This window comes from Rhea pennata, chromosome 14, assembly GCF_028389875.1.
Source record: "Rhea pennata isolate bPtePen1 chromosome 14, bPtePen1.pri, whole genome shotgun sequence".
NCBI lineage: Eukaryota > Metazoa > Chordata > Aves > Rheiformes > Rheidae > Rhea > Rhea pennata.
The window spans coordinates 10155921-10178049 of NC_084676.1; the positions used below are offsets into that span (position 1 = coordinate 10155921).

General features: G+C 49.6%; 2 protein-coding genes across 3 annotated transcripts in view; one reads left to right on the top strand and one right to left on the bottom strand.

The window, feature by feature from the left end:
* The window catches only part of LOC134146659 (proton-coupled amino acid transporter 1-like), a 30811-nt gene extending 26056 nt beyond the window's left edge, over positions 1-4755 (top strand). For both annotated transcript variants that reach the window (XM_062587092.1, XM_062587091.1), the window contains 2 exons: positions 1344-1669; positions 3433-4755. In XM_062587092.1, the coding sequence (XP_062443076.1) occupies positions 1344-1609 (266 nt within the window). In that variant the 3' untranslated portion in view covers positions 1610-1669; positions 3433-4755. The remainder of the gene's footprint in view (positions 1-1343; positions 1670-3432) is intronic.
* Positions 4756-10952: 6197 nt separating this feature from the next.
* The window catches only part of FAT2 (FAT atypical cadherin 2), a 46769-nt gene continuing 35592 nt past the window's right edge, over positions 10953-22129 (bottom strand). The window contains exons 19-23 of the mRNA XM_062587279.1: positions 21341-21486; positions 18037-18478; positions 15357-15510; positions 12478-13070; positions 10953-11709 (exon numbers count right to left, since the gene is read on the bottom strand). Coding sequence (XP_062443263.1) covers positions 11177-11709; positions 12478-13070; positions 15357-15510; positions 18037-18478; positions 21341-21486 — 1868 coding nt within the window. The 3' untranslated portion in view covers positions 10953-11176. The remainder of the gene's footprint in view (positions 11710-12477; positions 13071-15356; positions 15511-18036; positions 18479-21340; positions 21487-22129) is intronic.

Here is a 22129-nt window from a genome sequence, read left to right on the forward strand (position 1 = left end):
GAGAAGGCCAGGTGCAGTCATTTCATGACTCCATCAGCTTGGCTTTTGAGGACCTCATCAGGGCAGGACACCTGTAGCAAATGATGCATGTTTTACTTCTGTCACCTGCACTGGAGGAAAGATCCTAGGTCAGGATTGAGTCCTATCCCAAAATGTTTGAAGCACCCAGTAACTTGAACATGTTCACCTAATGCTGCCTTATGCCATTAGTAACATTAGGTTATGTTGGAAGTCCTGGCCAGATATGGAGAGGAGCCATGAGACTGCTCCAGCGGCTGGGCTGTAGTGCTGGTGTTTGGGGCTATACCCTTGTTCAAAGGAGAAGGTCCTTCCCCACTTCCGCTTCCATTTTGTAACAGGAAGAGGGGGAAAACATTCAGGGGTTTGCAGCCATTAAGTGAAAGTTGTAAAACGCTTCCCAAGGGGATTTTTTTGGCTCAAGTTCTTATTTAACAATTGTTCTCCCACAGGCTCTGTTGTAGATGCTCTTGCTCTGGAACAGCTTTACACATTATGTGAAATAAAAGAATTTGTTCAGAGGTGGGAGGATAGGGCTTTTTCTTGTTGCCTCCTGCTTTTTCAAGGTTTCTAAGGCTTCACAACTCCCCAGGTGACCTTGGAGGTGATGGGGTCTGTGACTGCTGGCTCCTGTGATGGGACCAGGGATGCCAGAACCTCCCCTCCTGCAAAAAGCATCAGTTTTCTGGGGTCAGTTATCTTAGCCTTTAGTCAAGGGCTCTCTGCTCTCCTAGCTGCAGAAAAGCTCTGGTTTAATTGGCACCTTGAGAGCAGGTGCTTGTGCCTTGCCAGGAAACATTAAATGTGATTTCTGTGAATGCTCGGACTATGGGCAATGCTCAGCGCGAAGAGGGAAGCCTGCCAGATGTTGTCACCCAAGTGGCTTGGGGAAGAGGGTGGTTAGAGGGGTATGTTGTGGAGCTGTGGGGTAGCAAGGCGATGCTGGGGTGGCATGTTGGAACCTGAGAGGCTTCTAGTTGCTGCACATGGGGAAATGGGGAGGATTCTAGGGTCTGTTGGGATCAGCTGGTGCTACTGTTAGGTGGAGGGAGACTTTTAGTCCTCTGTTTCAGGAGGTGAACAGGGATTCACTTATGTGGCATGCTCTGTTAATTAAATGCACTGGCTTAATTGCTTGGGGAGATGGTTGGAAAAATGTAACCATCTCTACAAAGCTTGTTGTATCAGGCAGGAGGGCAGAGGTGCAACTCAGGGTGTCAGGGATACCATCTGCTTTGCTTGCTTTGACTTGGGTGGTTGGGTCTCTGCCGCTGTCTGGCAACGTCTTCATGCCTTACTAACTGGACTGTCTGTTCCTTCCCCAGGTGTGCTGGCCATCCTCATCCCACGCCTGGACATTGTCATCTCACTGGTGGGCTCTGTGAGCAGCAGCGCGCTGGCTCTTATCTTCCCCCCGCTGCTGGAGATCGCCACCTACTACGCTGAAGGCATCCACCCCCTTGTCGTCATCAAGGATGTTGCGATCAGCCTTTTTGGCTTTGTGGGCTTTGTGGTTGGGACCTATGAGGCACTGGTGGAGCTGGCTTCTCCATCTGTGGTTGTGAACACTACCAGTGCCTCGGTGCAGTGATGGCTCTCCTGCTTCACATCCCTCTCTGGAAGCTGTGCTGGAGCCTGGTAACACATGGGGGTAGGCATTGCCACTTTCCTAGGAATGTCCCCCCCCCCTTTTTTTTTGTAAAATGTTATTTTGGTCTGCGTGAATAAGGCTGAGCTGGGGACGAGAGAATAAGCCTCTGACACTGCCCTCTCATCACTGTCACACCTCTTGATGTGCAGCAGGGTCTCTGCTGGCTTCTGGAGCTGGGGAGGTGAAGTCTGGCCTGTGGCTGGGGTAGCGCCTTCCTCAAGGACTTTTCTGGCAGGGGAGATAGCAAAACAAGCCTCCTTGGCACTCATGTAAATAGAGTCACTTTGAAGGGCAAGGAATCTTGAGAATCTATATTTTTATTTTATTTTTTCTTTTTAGATTCCAACCTTCCCATATTCCAACTTTCTTTTAGCAGGGCTAGGGAACAGGGATTGCTTTTCTCCGTGCCATTTTTTTTTCTTTTCTCCCTCAGTAGCACTTTATTTGATGGCAACAGAAACTTCAGCTCAGGTTGAAGAGCATGGAGTTGCTGCCTGAGGTGCAGAGTGTCTTGGGGACAAGCAGAGCAGGGCATCCCTGGGTGGATGCTGATTCCATGTCTGCTGGGTGTGAGAGGCACCCCCAGATCTCCGGCAGCCAGAGATCCCAGGAAATGGGCATTGCATTTGGCAGCTAAGCGCCTTTGGGCACTTGTCAGCATTTTGATACCGACTGCACTGCACCTCCACCTCTGGTCGTCTCTAGTGTTGTGCAGGCCATACACGGGAAGACCACTGGAGTCTTGGTGCTGGGCATGGCAGCTCTGGGACTGAGTTGCAGGGCTTGCTAAACCCTGGCCCACAGCTGTGGTAGTAATGCTTCTCTCCCCTTTAGAGCATATATCCCATGAACATTTTTCTGAAGTGTTTGGATGACACACAGCAAACCAGGCATGAGGCTCTGAAAGAGGGAGTGAGTTGGTTATCTTCAGCTAGGAACCCTCTCTGTGCTGTCGTGCTCCACTATACAGGACAGTGGTGTTCCTTGGTGGTCACCGCTGTGCTGGGTCTTTGCCCGAGCTAGCCCAGCACCTCTCTGGTTGTAACTGCAGTTTCATTGCTGAATGCTAAATCATGAAAAGGAGACCAGATCCTTCCCCCTCCTCCTGGTTCCACTCTCTCCCTGGTGGCACCTTCTACCTCCAATGCAGCTTTGCATCTCCTGTTAGGAGGCAGCTCTCTCCTGCATGTCTCATGTCTTTCTTCTCACACCACCACTGCTATGTGTCGTAGAGGGGTAGGTCCTTCCTGAGGGCTGCGCTGGTGCTGTGGCCCCACTAGGCTGCTTTCTACCCTTTGGGAAGAGGAGGCTGAAGGCATGGACAAGCAGAGCTGCTGTAATTAAGGGGAGAGCTGCCTCAGCATCCTGCAAGTTCCTGGGCTTTCTGCACCAGCATCCGGTGATGTGGACTCACTTCTGTCTTAGCTAGACAGCTTAGTCCTGGCCAGTTCTGAACACTGCAGTTCCCTGCAACTGCGTTTAATTTCTTGAGCAAAAATGCCCAAGCTGGGGACTGGGCTGCTGCCAGTGCCAAATGCTGCCCCAGCTGTCCTTCAGCAGCTCCCTGAGCATCCTTGCTCTGGGTGCAGATCCTGTGTTTCCATTCTCTTCTTGCTTCCTGCTGGTGTGGACTCCTCCAGAAAAAATCCAACCTCCATGGAGTTTCTTTGTTCTTTTTTTTTTTTTTTTTTTTTTTTTTTTTTTTTTTTTTTGAGACAGGCAGATGAGAGCAAATTAATCCTTCATAGGATATCTTTTCCTAGGAATGCAAAAATATTTTGGCTTCAGGAGGAGAAGGATGCTATGGAAGAGCTGTGACCACAAGAAGAGTCTCCTGCAGCTCGTCTCCTTGCTGGATGATAACTTAGCATCTTGCTCTGCTGCCTGTGACCTGCTTCCCATTTGCTCACTCTGCTTTGGCCAGTCGCTGCTCTGCCAGTCTATGAGGCTGCTGACTTCTGCAGACTTTGCCAGCAGCCATGTGGGTGGGTAGTTCAGCCACTCCAAAAGCACTCTATTTTATTTTATTTTATGATCCTTCACCTCCTTTCTACTCTCTCGGGACTCCTGTAGCCACAAAGCTCATCCCATCTCCTCTGAATCTTTTCTAGTGAAGATATCAGCCTGCTCTGGTGTTGCTGGGTCACAGCAACAGGAAACTTCTTAAGACAAATCCTCGATATGGGAGTCACTCTAGGGGTGACAGCCAGGAACTGGGTCTGGCAGGAGTGGAGGGAGGGAGCTTGAGCACACACTACTTCCTGAACAAGTGCAATATTAAAGACCATTGCTGCACATCATCTTTGGAAGGCTCTGTCTGTTCCTGACAAGGTATTGGAGCAAGGCTTGGTCACTTCACCATGCAGCTGATGAGGTGAGATACAGATTTGCACTCCAGAGTCACTTTGTGTTGGAGCCTCAGAGACCCCTCCAGGCTCAATGGTTTGTAGCAGAAAGCTGGCTGCAATTGATGGGCACCTGCTCTAGGGCTCCTTGATGCACTGGTGACACGTCCCTCGCTGTCCTTCCACACGCACATTATCACTTTGGTGAAAGGGTTGGCTTAAGTCGGTGCTGAAGGGAGCGCACCGAGTCACTTGCGTTTACGTGCTGAACGCCGGGAGCTGCACTGCTTCGTTTCCAGGATTGCTGGCCGGATATGTAGTGTCCCAACTTACTGTGCAATTGCCAGCGAAGACCTCGCTTCTGTGGTGGCTGTGGGATATCATGGGAGCATTAAATGGTTTGTGAGGTACTTTGTTTTATCATGCTGAAGTAAAGAAGTGATCAGCAGAGGATGCTTGGAAGTGGGAGCTAGCGACGTTGCTGGGACTGAGGAGCTCTGGTGAGCCACGAGAACCTGATGCAGGACTGAGTGAACATTAAAACTTGACACTTATATATTGTTGGCTGCTCTATAACCAAGGAAACTGTAAATACAGAAATGATTAATGTACGTGTTTTGTGCCTATGGATGTTGTCAGTGTACAGCATGTGTAGCTGCCCCGTGGAAGAACTTGTCTCTGGTGCTGTACCTAAATTGTGTATCTCCAGTCAATAAATAATATCTATTTTTTAAGTGAAAAGGCTCTGTGATGTGAGGTGGGAGGTCTGATACAAGTGACACATGTAAAAACAACATTTCCTTCAAAGAAAATTTTAACGTTGTCCTGGAGGAGTGTAGAGCCATCAGTCCTTTATGCAGACCCTCTGAACGTGTCGGGGTTTCACTGGCTTCCAAGCTCCTTGGCTCCCACGGACGCCTGGACAGCACGTGGACTGTTGACATGCCTGTAGCGGAGGAATGGAAAGGGAGCCTTGAAGAGAACGAGGCTGCCTGCGCAGCCGGCCCCACGCGAGGGAGCTCGCTGCGCTTTTCCCACCTCCGTACCACGCTACGGGGCTCCCTCCACTGCGGTTTCGATTAAAAGTGCTTCAGCCTTGCTGCTCTTAAAAGTTTTTGAACGTGTTCGTGCAAGTAGGTTGTGGCCAGGGCAGTGACTGCATGATACCTTTATCGGCTTGCAGCCTAGGAGAGCGGGCTTGGGTTTCATCCCTGCCTTGTCACGATGGTATGGCTGGGACGGGGCTCTGGGGACAGTACAAGGGACCCAGGAAGCCCGTTTGTGGCACGTGCATACAGTTGCAACGCGGGGGCCGAGTAGTTGTTGCTGACCCACACGATGGATTAAAGGAGGCGAGAGCTAGCCCATGCTCCGACAGGATGTCCAGGTGCTGCACCAGCATCGCTGCACTTGGGATTCTCCCCACAGTGATGAATAATTCATGCTCTAGCAGTGTGTCTTTAGCAGGGCTATTTGGGAAATGAATGCTAAAGAAGTTAAACCTCTCGAAGCTGTGGCTCCTAAGTGGAAAAGTCCCCCAGAAGTACTAAGACTCTGGGGTTTTCCCACCTTAACCCTAGGGCGGGAGGAGAAGCCAGCTGAGGACAGGCAACTCATGATTATTGTGGAGGTATTTCTGACTGCAGTGAATTACTGCTGCTGGAGCCAGGAGCCCTGATCAGGGCAGGACAGAAGGGTGCTGAGGAAGGTACTTAAACGACACTGTTCATCTCTCACTGGATGTTTCAGTGGGTTTTAAACACCTTGTTTTGGGTATTTTAAATAGCCATTGCAAACGAATATGAATATTCCTGCAAATGAAGCCACGGTGCTGAAGGGGGCAGCAGGCCTCCAGCGACCTCCAGCACGCAGAGAGGGGCGGCGGGCTTGCGCTGCCCTGCGCGAGGGCATTCCCCGGGCACCCTGTCTCCCTGCGTGGGGCTCCCCGGGGGGCGGCCTGCAACAGGGCTGCTCATCTGCAAGCAGCCCCCCGGAGAGCACAGCAGCGCCGGCTTGCGTGGCTTGACTGCCAAAGGGCTGCAGCCACCTGAGGCTGCCCGCTCCCAAGCCTAAGTTACCAAGGAGCAGGGAAATGGGCACGGAGGCGCGCTCCTCTGCTCTGCACCCTCCCTTTGCCATGAGCCCGGCCAGGTCACTGCTGAAAACGCTGGAAAGCTAAGGCAGAAACAGGGCAGGAGATGCAGGGGTGGAGGCTACAGCCCCCAGGTGCTTCTTCCCTGTCTGCTTGCCATGCAACGCACTGCGCATAAGGCGCTGAGCCTGCTTCAGGGGCAAGGCTGCTTTTAGAGTTTTAGCTTTAATAAATCCTGTTTTCATTTATTAAAAATAGACACTGAACCACAGGGCTCACAAGCTGACCAGCAGCACGAGGAATGTCAGCTGTCTGTTTGCAGGTGCTGAGGGTGGCCCTGAGGCTGGCTGCTCTGCAGAAAAGTGTCCCCACCCTGCTTCAATTTGGGATTAGCCCCAGCTGTGGTGGGGTAAGGAGCCTGCTGGGTTGGAGGAGAGGCCTGGCTGTGCCAGGTGGTGCTTGTTTCCTGGCCGGGAGATAGTTTGGGCAGTTTGTAGGGCAGTGTGCCTTTCTCTTCCCAGCACCTCTATGTGGTGAGCGTCCCTCAAGCTGAGCAGGTAGGAGTGTGACAAGGATGTTGTGTGGTGTCTCTGGGCCCTTTTGGCAGTAGAGCAAGCCCCTGGCTTCTTGAATAAGAAAAGCTCTTTTTGTTATCCCACCTCCCCTGGGATCTTTCCTATGTTTCTCCAAACATCCCAGAGGTGTCTGAACCTAAAAATGCAGTGCCAAGTTAATAAGAGGATTGTGGCCTTTTAGGAGGAAGGAGTTGAGAGGGATTTATGAATTAAAACCAAGTAGCTAACATATCTGTCTTAATCCAGGCAGGCACTTATTTTCTGTTGAGCAAAGCTGGCTCTTAAAGAAAGATGGTCTATTGCCTTGCAAGCCTTGTGTTAATGCCTTGGCCAGCCAGCTGAGGTGCCAACTGTGCTGGTTCCCATTTGTATCCAGGCTGTGGCCACCAGCAAGACCATTCAATGGGATAGTCCCCAAACATCCCAAATGCAATTCCTTCTCCTTGGTTTTGGCCCTAGGAGGGGATGTTTGTGGCAATTTCTGTTAGCTGCTGGTTGACTGAGCGAAGCATCCCTGCCAAATTTTCTAGATGAGCCTGATGGCAGTTTGCTGGGTGTCTGAAGCAGCAATGGCTTTGTTCCCTCTTGGCTGGGGTGGGAAAGGCTCTGGTGTGAGGGACCCTGGTCAGGGAGGGATGCTGATGGGACAGCAACATGAGGGTGGTCACTGGGTCAGCCTGGTTTGTCCTTTCCAGCTGGCACTTCTCAGTTTGGGTCACTTCAAAGCTGGCTTTCTCTTTCAGGGAAAGAGTTTATCAGTGCTGTTAAGGATGTGTATGTATCCAAGCTGCTGTCTGGCTCTCACTGGTTAGTTTGGGCTCTGCATGGCATCGCTGCCTGCAGAGTTCCCTCTCACCTTGTGCTACATTTGCCCATGAGTGACTGCATTTCCCAGCAGACAGGGCTGTCTGTGCAAGTTGCCAGGTGTTTCAGGATCCTCTGGCCTGAAAGCAATGCTTAGAATAAAAAAAGCTTTCTTGTTATCCCAGTACCCCTGTATTTCTCTAGTTGCACCAACCACTGAAGGCCAGTGAAGTTGAGAGTGGGTTTATTTTTAGCACAGGAGAGATATTCTTGGGATTTTGATAGCAGTAAATGAAAGATACTGTGATTTTCCTGATGTCTGAGAGAGTTGTGACCTAGCCAAGAGATGAACGACCACTCCTAGCTGAGCTCTCAACTTCTCTGCATCAGGCAAATGGAGTCAATATGAAATATTTCTACTATTCTCAAATATGGTTTTATAATACACTGGGATGGGAATGGGTGATGTGTATGATAGAAATTTTTAATCGGAAAAGGCTGCACATGGCAAAGGAGCACAATATTCAGATCACAGCTATTTGAGGGGAAAACACTTGGCTAATCCTATGTGGGCATCCCACAGGCTGTGATGGTTTTGTAAATGAGGGTGTCCAGATGTTAAGAGCTCACCAGCAACTTGAGTGCAGATGGGCAGGGTCAGTAAAGCTCCTGTGTCTCTGGTCCTTTAAGAAGTGAAATAGATATAGGGAGAGCAAACTTTGACACTGGTCCAGCTAGCATCACAACAGTCTTTGGCAGGGACATGAGGCTTTGCAAATGTTACACCAGTAAAACAAAAAGTCATTAAACCAGAGCAATTTCAGCCTTTCTGTTGCACAAGACACAGTGTCTAAAGGGTTAAGTTGTTGCCAGCTTTCAGGGAAGTGTTGTAGGATTTATGGAGATCATATTAGAAACTTAGGGGAGTTTGGCAACCAGTGAGAGAGGGATGAGAAGTTGGATGCTACTTTCTGTCTGCTAAATCTGAGATAATATCATTCAGCCTGAGACTTTCACAGTTGGTATCTTTGAAAAGTGGACCTGCTTTTTAATAAAAAGCAGGGAAAATGCTCATGTCCTGATGGAAGCCAGTATGAACTTTCAATATCTCTCTCATTTTTTTATTTTTTATTTTATTTGTAAAAAGCAAAGGTCAAAAAGCAGCTCCTCTGGTATGGGTGGCATTGCTTTCAGTGAAAGGACAGAAGTCAAAGGATGAGTAAAGTTTCTGCTTACCACCATGCATGGCACAGCAAAATTTCACCACGTGTATAATATCTAGGAGTACCTGGCACGACTGGAGCACTCGGTGCTGCTTGCAACAGGAGTGTGAATGCATGCAGTGTGTGTGTGATGGGTGCCTGTTGAAAGTGCGCAGATGAGTGGTAGGAGAAAACAGGGTGCAATGTGTAAGGAACTGGTTAAAGACATGTAAACAAGAGCTGGGACTTGCCATCTTTGGATTAGGGCTGCAAGACAGTTGACTCGGACAAGCTGCAGCCGCTCGCAGCGTGGGGTTATCCTCTCACAGACAGAGGGGCCACAGGGCAGACCTGGCCTTCAGCAGAGGGCTTGGCAACCCTTGTTTGGGAAAACTTCAGGGAAGCAGCTGAGTCCCAGGATCACCAATGCAGCCTAGGGGGAGATGCAGAGTGGGGATAGCAAAGGCAGGCGATGCTCTGTGCCTCCTTAACCCTTTCTCCTCCTCTCTCCCCACCCAATAACTCTAAGCACCTCCCCAGCTCCAATAACTTCCCAGGTGAGGTAAACGCAGATCTGCACTTTGCCATAGGAAAGGACCAAGCATGAGGAGGAGGTAGGAGTGGGAGCTGAGGGGTCATAGCTGACCTTGCAGCAGGGTGCTCAGAGAGATGAACTCAAGTCTGCACCAGCTCCGTGTGTCCAGCAGCCCATCCTGGCCCATCTGCAGCATCCATAAGGTGGATAAGCTGGTACTGATGCTGGTGATATCCTGGGCAATGGTGAGCAGGGTGAGTGCCCAGCTGGGAGCAGGTGGTGTGTGCCCCTGCCAGCCAGCAGAGCCGTTTCCCTGTGCCACATTCACCTCCAGACCGGGTCCACAGCATCCAGCCCAGAGACCATGCAGGGCCAGCAGCCGCTGCTGCTCTCCAGACTGTATCGTGGAGGAGGAGGACGGACAACCTGTCATCCCTCCCAGCCCACCCCACAGAGTTGGCAGCCCTTGGGGCTCGGCTGCCACCTCCTCCCACCCAGGGGAAGCCCCATCCCCATCGAGGTGCTGTGTGCTTCTCGGCAGCGTTTCTCCAGGAGCGGCTGTCCCTGAAAGCCTCCCGTGGTGGCCTGGGGCTGCTGGACCCCATGGCTGGATCCCGCTGTGAGAGGGGCCTCCTTGGAGGTGCACGGGTGTTTGCAGCCCTGCCCGGGCTGCCCTGGAACGGCTTTGTGATGGGGCAAAGTAAGTGGGTGGCAGCTTTCTCTGGAGGCCTCAAAATACTGGTGTGCAGGTTGCTGGTGTCCGCACTGAGATGTTATTCCTTTGCCTGTCCTCAGCTGCAGTTAGGCAGTGGGGTGCTGTTTTCAAGGGAATTCCAGAGCCCCTTGCATAATAACAACAATAAAAAAAGAAAAAAGAACTCTTTATTACTTTCCAAAAATCAACCAATCAAAAAAAAAAAAAAAAAAAAAAAGGAAAAAACAAGAAATCAAACAACCAACCTAAAAGAAAATCTTTCACAAAGAAACAATGCATTCCCAAGCACAAAGAAATGGGCTAACCCCATGTTTGTTAACCTCGCTGCCACGTCCCGTGGAGGAGACGCTGCGTGCTGCGGCCCTTGCTCTGCCACGTGCGTCTGTGCCCAGGGCTCGCGTTCGTGTGCCTGCGGTTCGTTGCCCTTTACTGGACCAGCAGCCCTTTTGGCACTTTCTGGCCATGTCCTGGGGACCAGGGAGTCCCAGCTGGGTGGCAGCACCATGTACCAGTGGCTTTCAACTTGGTACCAGGAAAGCCACAGAGAGCCCCTGGGATGTCCCTGTGCCACAGCCTCAGGGTTTGTTGCTTGGTTGCTCTGTGGAAATGACTTTATTTATTTATTTCTCTCCCTGGGCTGCTTTTGGCCAAGCGAGGGACGTGCTGATGGGGCCAGCCACGCTTCTGCCCTCTCTCCCCCTTGCCTTAGGCTCAAGGGGAGCAAACATGGAAGTGGGTTTGCATTAACTGAACTGTTCCACCTGGCAAATCATTAGCCCAACAACAGGCCTCGGTGCCAGAGACGGGGGAGACCCCACTACCCCGCCTGGGGACTCCCAGTCTGTGCAGCGCTAGTTGATTTGCACCTTCTCTGCCATTGCCACACCTGCAACGTTCTCTCTCCTCCAGAGTGGACAACTCTGCGGTGGGAGGAGATGGTATGTCCAGGTCCTGCTCGGCATCAGAGGAAGTCCCCTTGGCAAGGAGGGCTGGTTGGTCTGAGATGTGTTCTCTGTGTCCTGGCAGTGGCCAGAGTGTTTGCTCTCCGTTAGCAGTGGGAATGCCTTGGAGGGCGGTGGGGGGCAAAGATCCAGGTCAAATTACAACCCAATTATGTGTGTTTGGGGGGGTGCTGTGAGCCAGGGGAGGGCGAGCCTCCCCTCGGCGGCATGTGCTAGCCCCCTGCGTGGTGTTCTTCATGGAGATGTGCTTCCTTCTCACCTCCAGAATGGGTCCCCGTTAAAACATCACCTCCTCGCAGCTCCCGTAGTCGCTCTCCACCATATCAGAGCCCTCGTAGTTGGGGGGTGGGAGCGGCTGGGCTCGGATGCTGGGCTGGTGGCCCACCTCGCAGTCTGCGTAGGAGGGCTGGGCCACGCTCAGGCGCATGCTCACCCGCTTGTACCCAGGGTCAGGCTGGTAGGGGACACCTTCACCCTGCACCAGCTGGGCTGGGTAGTAGCTGATGGCAGTGTATTCATTCTGGCACTGGGAGGCTCCCATTTCCACAGGGCCGAGTGGCAAGAAGTCCTCCAGGTTCTGGTTGCTGTAGCGGGGCGGGATGGGGGCCCGCTTATTGCTCTGGTCCAGTGGGAAGGGAAAGCCCCCGTAGAGAGCAACCGGCTCCGTGTCCGTTGGTGGAGGGGGGGGTGGGGGGAGAGGAGGATGAGAGGAGGATGCAGAGGGGCCTTGAATGATCTCGTAGTGGGAATATTCCTGGACATCCGATGATAGGTACCGGGGAGGCCAGTAGGTTGTTTCTGCTGGGTAGACTGGAATAAAACAGAGTCGCATTAACAGCTGTTCCTGCCATGAACTGTCATTTTTTCCTCTCTTGTCCCCCCTCTAATTCCTCCAGATGGGGAAAGGGGAGGATGAGGAGAGTGTTGGCTCCTGCGGGTGTTGATCTCTGCTGCCTCAGCAAATGAGGGGATGCGGCCCTACTCTGGCCTGTGCAAGTCTAGGATGGGGATGGTAGCACTCCTGTCTGTGGCAGGAGATATGCAAAAGCCTGGATGATGGAGGTATGGGAGCAGAGCAGATGATCCACTGAGCCTCTCTCTTTCCGTATAGCTACTCTTCTGAATTCTCTTCTAACCACTGTCTTTACTGCTGAGCTCCCAGCAAGCTCCTGGATGGGGAGAGAGCACCAGCCCTGGCTATAGGCATTTGATGCAAATGTTCCCACTAAAAATCACACTGACTTTTAGGATCTGAATTCTTCCCCTTTAGCTCCAGTATTATCTTTTATAGGGTATTTTGACCCTGGCTGTGTGGGAATACAGGCTTTGCATTAGTGGTTTTCTCTCTTTCCCCTGTAGATTGTAGGGGAGCGAGCCAGTTAAGGGTCAAAATTAGGATGTACTGGTGAGCAGGGAGGGAAGAGCTAATGAAGGGACCCTAGTAGGCCTTGGGCAACTTTGCCCATGTTTCACTTGGCTTTAACCTATGCTGTTCGTCTCTTATGTTTGTAAATTCTAGACCCGCTTCAGGGGGGAAAGGGAACATGTAAGTACAGAAAAAAAGAGGTGGCTACGAACCCATCTCCTCCCTAGCCCAAGTGCACTTGATGAAGGACTCGTTGTCGGAGTTGGAGGGAGGAGCGGCGGGAGGCAAGTTGGGTGCCACACTGCACACGATAGTGCCCCGGTGCTTTGGGGCATTGGCCGAGTTGAAGGTGACAAACTCAGGAGTGCTGGTGGGTTTGCGCTGCTCTGGTGTGGCCCGGTCCAGATTGTTGTGTGCCACGTCGCTGAGGATGTTGAGCTCAATGGGTGGCATGGCCTGGGTGCCCACACCCACGCTCTTGGAAAACTCACTCTTGGAGAGCAGGTCTGGGTCCTCCCGGGCCACAGGCTTGTGCGCCTTGGCCCGCTGGCAATAGCGTTTGCGGATGACTACGAAGGCCACAGCTAGGATGGCCACCCCCAACACACCAGCCACGATCTCCGCGATCTCCTCGGGGCCGACAGCCCACTGTGTGGACACGATGGCGGGGGTGATGATGGGCTGTGTGCAGTAGTCCCCCTGGTAATCAGCCGGACAGATGCAATGGATGGCACCCTGGGCACTCATGCAGCGCCCTGCGTTTTGGCATGGGTTGTCCTGGCACTCCTCCACCAGCTTCTCGCATCTGTGGGGGGAGATCAAGATGAAGACAACCACTGTCAGCCTGGGGATAAGGGAAGGAGGTGCTGCCCAGCTGAGCAGGGTGCAAAACCCATATCATTCTATTCAGGGCTCTGATTTACACCTGACCAGGGATGCTCAGTCCTGGCCTGTGCTCCCTCCCTTTCTGATAGGCTTTGTGCTATATGGCTCTCCTGGCAGAGGACTATGTTTAAAATGAAGCTTTTCAGAAGGGGACCACGTTTTACAGGATGGTCTCATTTTGCAGTCTTGTCTAACAGATGAAATTCAGAAATGCTTGATCTTAGGGAAGAATATTTTGACCTTTTCCGCCATTGTCAGAATTCTCTTTTCTCAGGTTATTTGTCTTGAACAGTAATCCAACAGGCTGGCCACGTGCAGTTCATGTCAAAAGATGTTACATGCAAACAACACTCTTGAACCATTTTTAGAGGCTGCAGGAAAATAGCCCATGTGGTCTTTTTCTGGGCCCTTGTTGTCCCTCTGCAGCTAAACCTGGGTGAGGACAGGGAAAGGGAGATGGCTCGTGTGTGTGAAGTGAGGAGGATGTATTTGTTGACAACCCTGTTTAGGACAGGCTGTGAGCTGTGTTCAACTCTGTGCCATGCCACTTTCCCCAGGATGGTCATGCCTTTTCCAGGGCAAACACTACACAGAGAGGTGCTCCTGCCCTGTTAAGTAAGGGAGTCTAGGGTCACTCTGGGATTTGTTAACCTCTTACGGTCTTTCACATGCACTTCAGCCTCTGCAGAGTCTCAAGGTGATCCACAGATGTCTGCAGGCTGCAAACATACAGGTAATGTCTAGCCTTGCTCTGAGAAATGTGCAAACTCCTGAACATGATGAGGAGAAACACTCATTGTATGGGACTTTCTGACATTTTATAGAGCATCTGCAGAATTGAGGCTGGATTTCTGATTCTCTGTCCTGCTGCACCCCATACAACCAAAATGTTCCCCTCTACCATTCCCTAACAGGACAAAGGACATCCCTTAGGCTAGGTTATAAAACACTGTTATTTTTCTTCTTTTTTTTTGTTTTGTTTTTTTGTTTTGTTTTCTTAATACCTGCTGCTGCACAAGCAGAAGCTCTCTGTGAGGCTTGGCTCCTTTTATTTTTTAGCCAGTGCTTGCTTTTTCTAGGATGTGTGAGTTTGTGTGTCTGACAAGTACCCACAGGCTCACACTCATGCTGGAGACTGGTGATTTCAGATATTACACTGCCACCTAATGCTCAGCTATCTACTTTAATTCTAAAAATTGTATAATAGTTCCTGCCTTTGTAGTGATTCAAAGTATCAGTTTTCATCATGGCCAAATGACTAAGGCAGAAGGATGAATTGGACATGTTTCCATTTCAGCCTATGCTGGGTATTGCTTGTTGTGCTGGGCTAGAGGCAGGAACAAAAAGTTTGGTGGGAGTACATGGCTACAGCAGGTAACCTGAGAACTAGATCAGTTTTGGGACCTGGCAAACACATTCTGGTATTTCATGTATGGAAAATGCATCTGAGTTATAACACTGATGGTGAAAACTCCAAAATGATATTAATCATAGGCTTCAGGATTAAAGCTAAATGCTCTCATACTAGTGATAATGGAGATCAGTAGGATATCTGATAGAGCGGGGAGAATATCATCCTGCACCTGCTTTACAGGGTAGCGTACTCCTCAGAGACTAATCTTTGAACCTGCATCAATTTTACCTCTGACCTGGGACAGAAATTCTTCAAGATTGAGCCCTGCAGATCTGGTCTGTGACAGAAGCAGTTCCTGTGGGTGGGTGGGTGTCCCAGCTACTGAGCGAGGGGGCGGCTCATGACTCTCTTTGCCAGTCTTTCCCCCTGCACCTTGGTGTGTAGCCCTAAGTCTCCAGGTGTGTGGGACAGTGCATCCTCCCAGCAGGCATTCAAAGCTTCTGTGAGGAGGGAAGATCTTTTCTTTTTTCTTTCTTTATTCTTTTCTTTTTTTTTCCTGCTCATATAACTATGGTGCAAAAGGGACAGTGACCATATGACTACAGAGCTAATTAACCCTTTTGCTGTCTCACTCTGCCTTCTAATACCTCCCTGCTGCAATTTCCATGATGCATGCAACTTATGATTAAATCTGGAGTGTCTGGACCAGGTGAGCTCCAAAAACATGCAGTCCTGGTTTGTTTGCCATCTGCACAAGACACTGACCAGATGTGAGATGCCCGCTGTTGGCAGAGGGCATATTTTTAGCCTGCCATGGGAGATCACCTGGCTCAAAACCTTCCTGGACCTTACCTTTCACCCAGGTACCAGTCAAGGCAGTGGCAGGAATAGCCTGTAGCAGAGAAGGTGCAGGTTCCACCGTGCAGGCAGGGTTTGGAGTCACAGGGGCTGTCCCCTAGCTCACAGCGCTCACCAGAAAATATCCCAGGGCATATACAGGTATAACCTGGAGAGGATGAGAGAGAGCCACAAGGTGATCATATCTGTATCTGACTGCATGGAAGAACTAGCGAGAATAGTGACGAGGAATACTTGGCACTGAGGGCATCCACTGAGATAGCACTTATGAGTAGACAGCTGGATTGACCCCTAGGTACTTAGTGCTACCAGAGGTGCTCTTAGGCACCTGGGATGTCCACAGAGAACTGGCAAGGACCTAGAGCAGCTGCTGGAGGCTACTTTGAGGGCATTCAAATGGCACTTCAGATCTATTGTTAGGCAACAAGTTAAGCCTGTCATCTCCTGACATGGACCCTCTTCTGCCAGAGATGTAGTCAGGGTACAGCTGTGTTGCACAAGGAACCTGGGGAACAAATTCAGCTTAAGGGAGAGGGAGCCTAGCAGACGGGCTGCAGAGTTCCTGACTCCGCTAAATGCAGTCTCATGTAATTTGTTCTCTGCAGTCTTTGGTCCCGCAAGTTCTTGCGGTATGAAGCTCCCGTCTCAACATGTCTGCTCTCTCTTGCCTACAGGAGGTGTCTAATCACAGCCAGAGAGAAAACCAGCACACCCAGCGATTCAGAGGGGCTGCTGCTGTTTAGTTTTTGGCTGCTGTTTAATGTAGCCCTAAGCAGGGGAATGTCCCTGGCTCTGCTGAGCTCTTTTTAGTCCCTCATCTGGTGGTGCTGTGCAGGAAATCTGGTGCTTCCCCTTTCAGCATGCTAGAAAAGTCTTTGCTGCTCATTCACAAATTAAACATGTCTTAGAGCATAGTGTGAACAAATGCAGACCTGTTTCCACATGTGCTTTAGTGGTTGTACAACAAGGACGTGCTGACACTTGCACAAAAGGTGCTGGACATAGCTTATAAGGCTGCATGTGAACAAATGTGTTCTTGAACATGAGTGTTCGTACATGTTTATGTCTGTGGTCCAGAGCACTCTGGTTGATGTGGTGGCTGGTCTGGCTTTGACCCTTTCTGCACAGGTGCGTTCTTTTGTGGCCACATGGCCCACCTAAGCTTACTTGCACGGACCTGTCTTTGCCTGTGCTTGTAATCCCATGCCTAAAATCCCTGGGCAGAACCTTGCATAAACTCACACAGCATGCCCATAGTCTCCAGGACAGAGCCCACATTGCTCAAGGCAGCCAAACACTCAGGATAACCTCACAAACAAAGCATTCCTCCAGCAACCCCTTTCCAGCCATACTGTCCTGCCTGTTTCTGCCTGGGGCCACATTCCAAGGCATGTCCCACAGGCTCTTTCCGAGAGGGCTGGGCCATTTGTAGGGGAAGTTGTTGAAGAAAAACTGTGGGAAGGGCACTGGATGATCATTAGCGAGGAAACAATTTCTCCCCTTGTATCAGCTCTGAAAAGCAAGCAGGTGATGCCTTGGCCTAGAACAGATATGAGTCCTTGTGTATTAAGTTTAGAGCACCTTCCAATCCAGACAGAGGGGTTCCTGTGCAGAGCGTCTCAAGAGTAAAGATAAGATGCAAATACCAGCCAGGCTAACTATTCAGTACAGACACAGTATGTGTCAAACAAGTTCACTTGAATCAGGCAGCTGCTGAGTCGACAGGGGTGGGAATCTTGTTCCCAGAGGCTGCAGGTAGGGCAGGACGTGGTATGTTCCCTCCTCTAGTCCTTGTGTGCTTTCCAGGCAGGGTGTGGGCATTGACAGCTGGCTGTAAGAAGCAAATAGATGTAGAAGGAGCTTCTGCCCTACACAGCAGCTTCCAGAGAACCTGCTGGCCCAAGAAAGAGAAGGTAGCAGGGCCAAAGAATAGGCCATTTGTGGCTTGTGAGATGGGGTGTTATGATGTGTGGCCTTTCAGCACTTCAAACTAGGATGTGGACATGGCGCAGATGCTGCTGTGAGTGGTTCCCTCTTTCTGTGCGCTGGAGACTAGCCTTGGCCCAGGGATATGGCATGCAGGAGAAAGTCCCTCTGCAGAGGGATGAGCAGTGGTGCAGACTGCCTGTGGGCAGAGCCTGATGCTGAGTACCAAACCTCAGCTGAGCATCTGGGTCCTGCATTAACCTGGAATTCTGAAATCTGAGCTTAAGGTTTTCCTATATCCCTTCCCATAGCCCTGAGGAGTCACTGACTGCAGTGGGAACAGACTAAGATCTTGGCTTGTTTTTACCCAGATACTATCACTGCCTGATCTGATCTTGCCTGATTCCAACTTTGCTAATGGCTCCTTAAGGAAAGAGGATGCAGAAGGGTGGGTGGAATTTCTATTTGCATTTGAGTTTTTGGCAAAACTGCGCTCTCCTATGTCATACACGCTCCTTAGAAACACCTTCTTGCCCTCCAGGCCATGGTTTGCCCAAGAGAGCCAGGATGATGATCTCATACACCCAGCCACTGCTGCACTGAGTCAGCTGTTGCTTGAGGTCCCTTGGGATGGGAGACCTCAGATTTTTTCCTATGGAATAGCCTCTTGCATAGGGATGGTTGAAGAGGTTGTTTCTTTCTCTCCCCTTATTGCTTTCATATTGGTATGCATGGGATATTTACTTACCACCTCCATGAGTTTCGGAGCACATCCCGTTGTTGAGGCATGGATTGCTGCTGCAGGCACCAGCAGGGGAGCAACACTGCTTTATTTCCACCTCCTCCATGACTTCTTTTGATTGCCCTTTTCCGGGCAGGAGAACCACTTCTTTGCCATTGATTGCAACGACGTCCAGGCAGCCTCTGAACCCCCGCGTGACTCTCTGGGACTGGAGTGGCTGCTGGATTCCCCCAAAAAGCAGATCTTGCCTGCCCTGGGAGATGCTGCAAGTTCCGGGAAGCTGGAGAGAGGTGTTTCCCAGGCCATCGACGAGCAGGCGGACAGACATGCTCTTTACCTCCAGGAAAATTGAGTGCCACTCACCATCACTCACAAAACGTGAGGAAGAGAGGTTTCCAGTATAGTTTCCCTGACAGCTGTACCCAAGATGAGGCATACCATTAACTATCTGCAAAACACATTCCAGAGGTCACAGTTAACAGTGGTGCAGGTAGCTGTTGTGCATGGAGGCTCTCAACATTTCTCTTGCTGTTTATTCCCCTCTTCCCTGCTTAAGCATCATGAGTCAAGATGAATCACAATTTTCAGACCCCAGGAACTATCATCTAGGCAAATCCAGCCCTTTCCACCTTAGTTAAACTTTGCACTGGCCAACTGAAGCCTGTTTAAGTGAATGTAACATCCTTTATTTTGAAAAATGCCTTCATCTCACCAGTTCAGCTTCACCCTGTGGCCCTTTCTTGGAACTGGTAACTGGCATGCAGCCTAATCAGAGCTTTGATATTCAGGCTGTCCATAACTGACTGGACACAGATGGACTCTTGCTATGGGCACCATGGACTTTACTCTTTTCTCACTGTCTTGTTACTGATGGGGAAGCTGCCTATGCTGGAGCAGTTCCCCCTTTGACATGGGTGAGGAGTGCTGAAAGGATCTTGTTGAAGAGGAGCACCTGGCAGCCCTTCTTTGGAGGAGGCAAGGAGGAGGTGCGAGGGAGAGAAAGGAATTACTGTTGTAGCCAGCTCCCAATCAGCATGCTGGAAACCCAGGCTAAAGCTGCTCATAGGTGTTGCAGTTCAATCCTCACTCCCCAGCAGCAGAGGATGGAAGGGAGACAATTGAGTTACTGAGTTTCTAAAAACTACCTGCACCAATGTCTTCTGCAGTGTACTGGGCAGTCAGAAATTCCAATCTGTGGCCCAAGGTTCCTCTTTAAAACTCAGCCTTTCCTTTCTCTTTTTCTACTTATCTATACTGTTTCAGGGTGAATTCAAGGACAAATCCCCCTCTCCCCCCTTCAAAACAGACAAAGACAACATTTCACTCAAGTCCTCAGTACAGATAAAGCCCAGTGGAAGGAGGGAGCAACAGCTGAAAGAACCCAGGAATAACAAAAGGAAGCCAGTGTCAGAAGAGCTAGATACAAGTGGCATGTGTTCTGGAAGAGCCCCAGGGCAATGTGTGTGTAAATCCCTTTGCACAACTGGCAACTATGCCAGAGCTCTTTGTTGCTTTGTTTTATCCAGAGGAACTTGATTTCACTGAAGATGGGTCTGTAGATTGGGCTTATCAATTTCTCAGCCTGAGAGACAGCTGAGAACTCAGCTCCCTGAAGCAAGAACTGACAGATTGCCAAGTCTTTCCCAGCTTGTCTAGTTGGCCATGTTCTTGCTACAGAGTGCTATTTCTGAATGTCAGGAGAGCTTAGCAGTTGGAAGGGCAATGATATATGTGCCCTTGGGAGACCTCATCCTCTTCACCAAACCATCACCTTCTAGATATGATTCTTCTAAAGCTTTGGCTTATACTTAGAGTGCTGCAGTTCACAAAGCTTAAAATCTTTAGGACTTCCCTGAATTTATCATTCTAGGTGGCCTAGAAAAGGTTTGGTCCCTGAGATACTGTTCATAAAATTAGTCAATGAAGAAATGACAGGCAACTTTATGAAGGAAACTCTATGAACACTTCCCATTGAAAAGTTAGCAGAGAGGCACTCAGTTATTGATGAGTCTTTTCTCCCTAGACCCTGTGTGTTTGGTCTGGCCAGCTCTAGAGCTTTCTGCCCTTTCATCCTTTCTAAGCATCATTGTGAGTGCTGGGCTGCTTCCACTGAACTATCTGGTGATTTGGAGGCACAGCCAGTCTACATGCCAGACAGCAAAGTCTGTTGTTCTTCATGAAGAAGTGAGAGATACGTACTTCATGGCAGGAAACTGTTGATGATATTTGTTGCAGTAGGTATGGTAGGTAGAAAGGCCTAGACTGTGGCTGATGCTGTGCAAAAGGGTACAAACAGAGCAGCTAAGCATTTTATACTCTTGTAAAAGAGAGACTATCCCAGCCCTTTCCTATATATATGTGTGTGTGTGTGTATATGTGTGTGTATATATATATATATATATATATATATATATAAACCTTTTCTTTAGTCATCTCTTGCTTTCCTTCTGTTGCTAAAGTAGAAGAGGGAGATTGAATGTGTGAAGTCAGAGGAAGGAGAAGGATCAGCCTGAAATGTTACTGGCTCTGCAGTTGTCCCGAATAATGAAACTACCTGAAGGAAATATAATCTAAACAGTCTGCAAGTTTGATCTGGCATCTTGCATGATATATGAAAAGTGGGCATTGAAAAGTATCACTTAAGAATCATGTTTTATCCTTTCTGTCCATTAATATAAAGGAGCTTTAAACTGCTGAAGTCCATTCAGTTAGATGTATGATCTAATTGGAATATGCTCTGGTGCAGGTAAAGTCTAGTGGTTATCATCCCTGCCCTCAGAGCTCATCCATGCCCTCTCAGTTGCTGTACCCTGGTACCCAGACCCTCTGACCCTGCATAGCTACCTTTTCTATGCTGGTGCTCCACAGTGGTGGGTGCCATGCCTGGTTGGGAACCTGGGGATGTCAGGTATTTCAGCCACTGATGACACTAGAAGAAGCAGAACTTTGGAAGCAGACTGGTTTGGGGAAAAATTCTATCTGATAAATTCTACCTTCTGAGAGGTATGATATAACTGCAGAATGAAAAAGCAAGCTCTAAGGAAAAAGGAAGGTGTGGATCTATAATATGGATGTATGCTGACTTCACACAGGAGAGCAGTGCACACATTTACAGATGAAAAAACTGGTAGCTGGTTGTGGTTGCAATAATTGCCAAACTGTGCTCACTTGGTCTTCCAAAGTCATGTATTTTAGGAAGCTGAGTTACTAAAGAAAAGTACTATTGCCTCTCCTTCCTGTGATTCCCTTCCCCAAAGCAGTAAGTGGTTTATTAAACCAGAAAGAAATCCTCAAGTATTGCAAAATGTACCTCCAAAGTGGTGCTGTCAGTCCCATTAGTGTAGAATACAACAGCATGCAGCTGATGGGTTTTCAGGCGGAAGTGCATGTGCCAGGGCCCGATCTGTGAGTGGTGGTACCAAATGTAACTGTGGCCTCCAAACCTCACAGCTGTTCCTGGAAACAGAATGAGTGAAAGTACCCATCTTTACTGTCCTTCAGGAGACCATAGACTGTGTTCAGCCTTGCCTTTTTTTTCCCAAGTGTAACACCATAACTGACCAAGAATAGTCCCGTCCACAGCAAGCCCCCACACACTGTAACTCCCACGGCTCCCCATCTGGAGCTCCCAGGACTTCTTCTATATACTGAACTGCAAGGCAATCCTGCAATGGCAGCTTTGCTGTCTGTCTCATAGCTCTTTCAAGGTTCCCTCAGCATGGTCTATGACACCCTTGACTTTCCTCATCCTTAGAATGGCTTTATCTTAGCCTGCACTATTCTCCTGCCATTCCTGCCCAAGCAAGGTTAACCTCCATCCCTGTTCCCTCATTTCATTTCTTGAAGTACTCTAGAAATGAAAACATACATATTCTTTGTCTTTCCTGGAATCTTTCAATTAGTTTGTTTTGCCGAGTCTAGGACGAACACAGTAGCTCAAAGAATGAAATTCTAATTGCTGAGCTCATCTTCCTTGCCTACTATGTATAAGTCACTTTTCTCAATGAGATAGATGCTGCTATTAATGGTATGCTACAGAAGGTTCATGACTAAGTGAACTAAGTGAAATTTTAAAGCTCTAAGAGTCTAGACTCTGCCT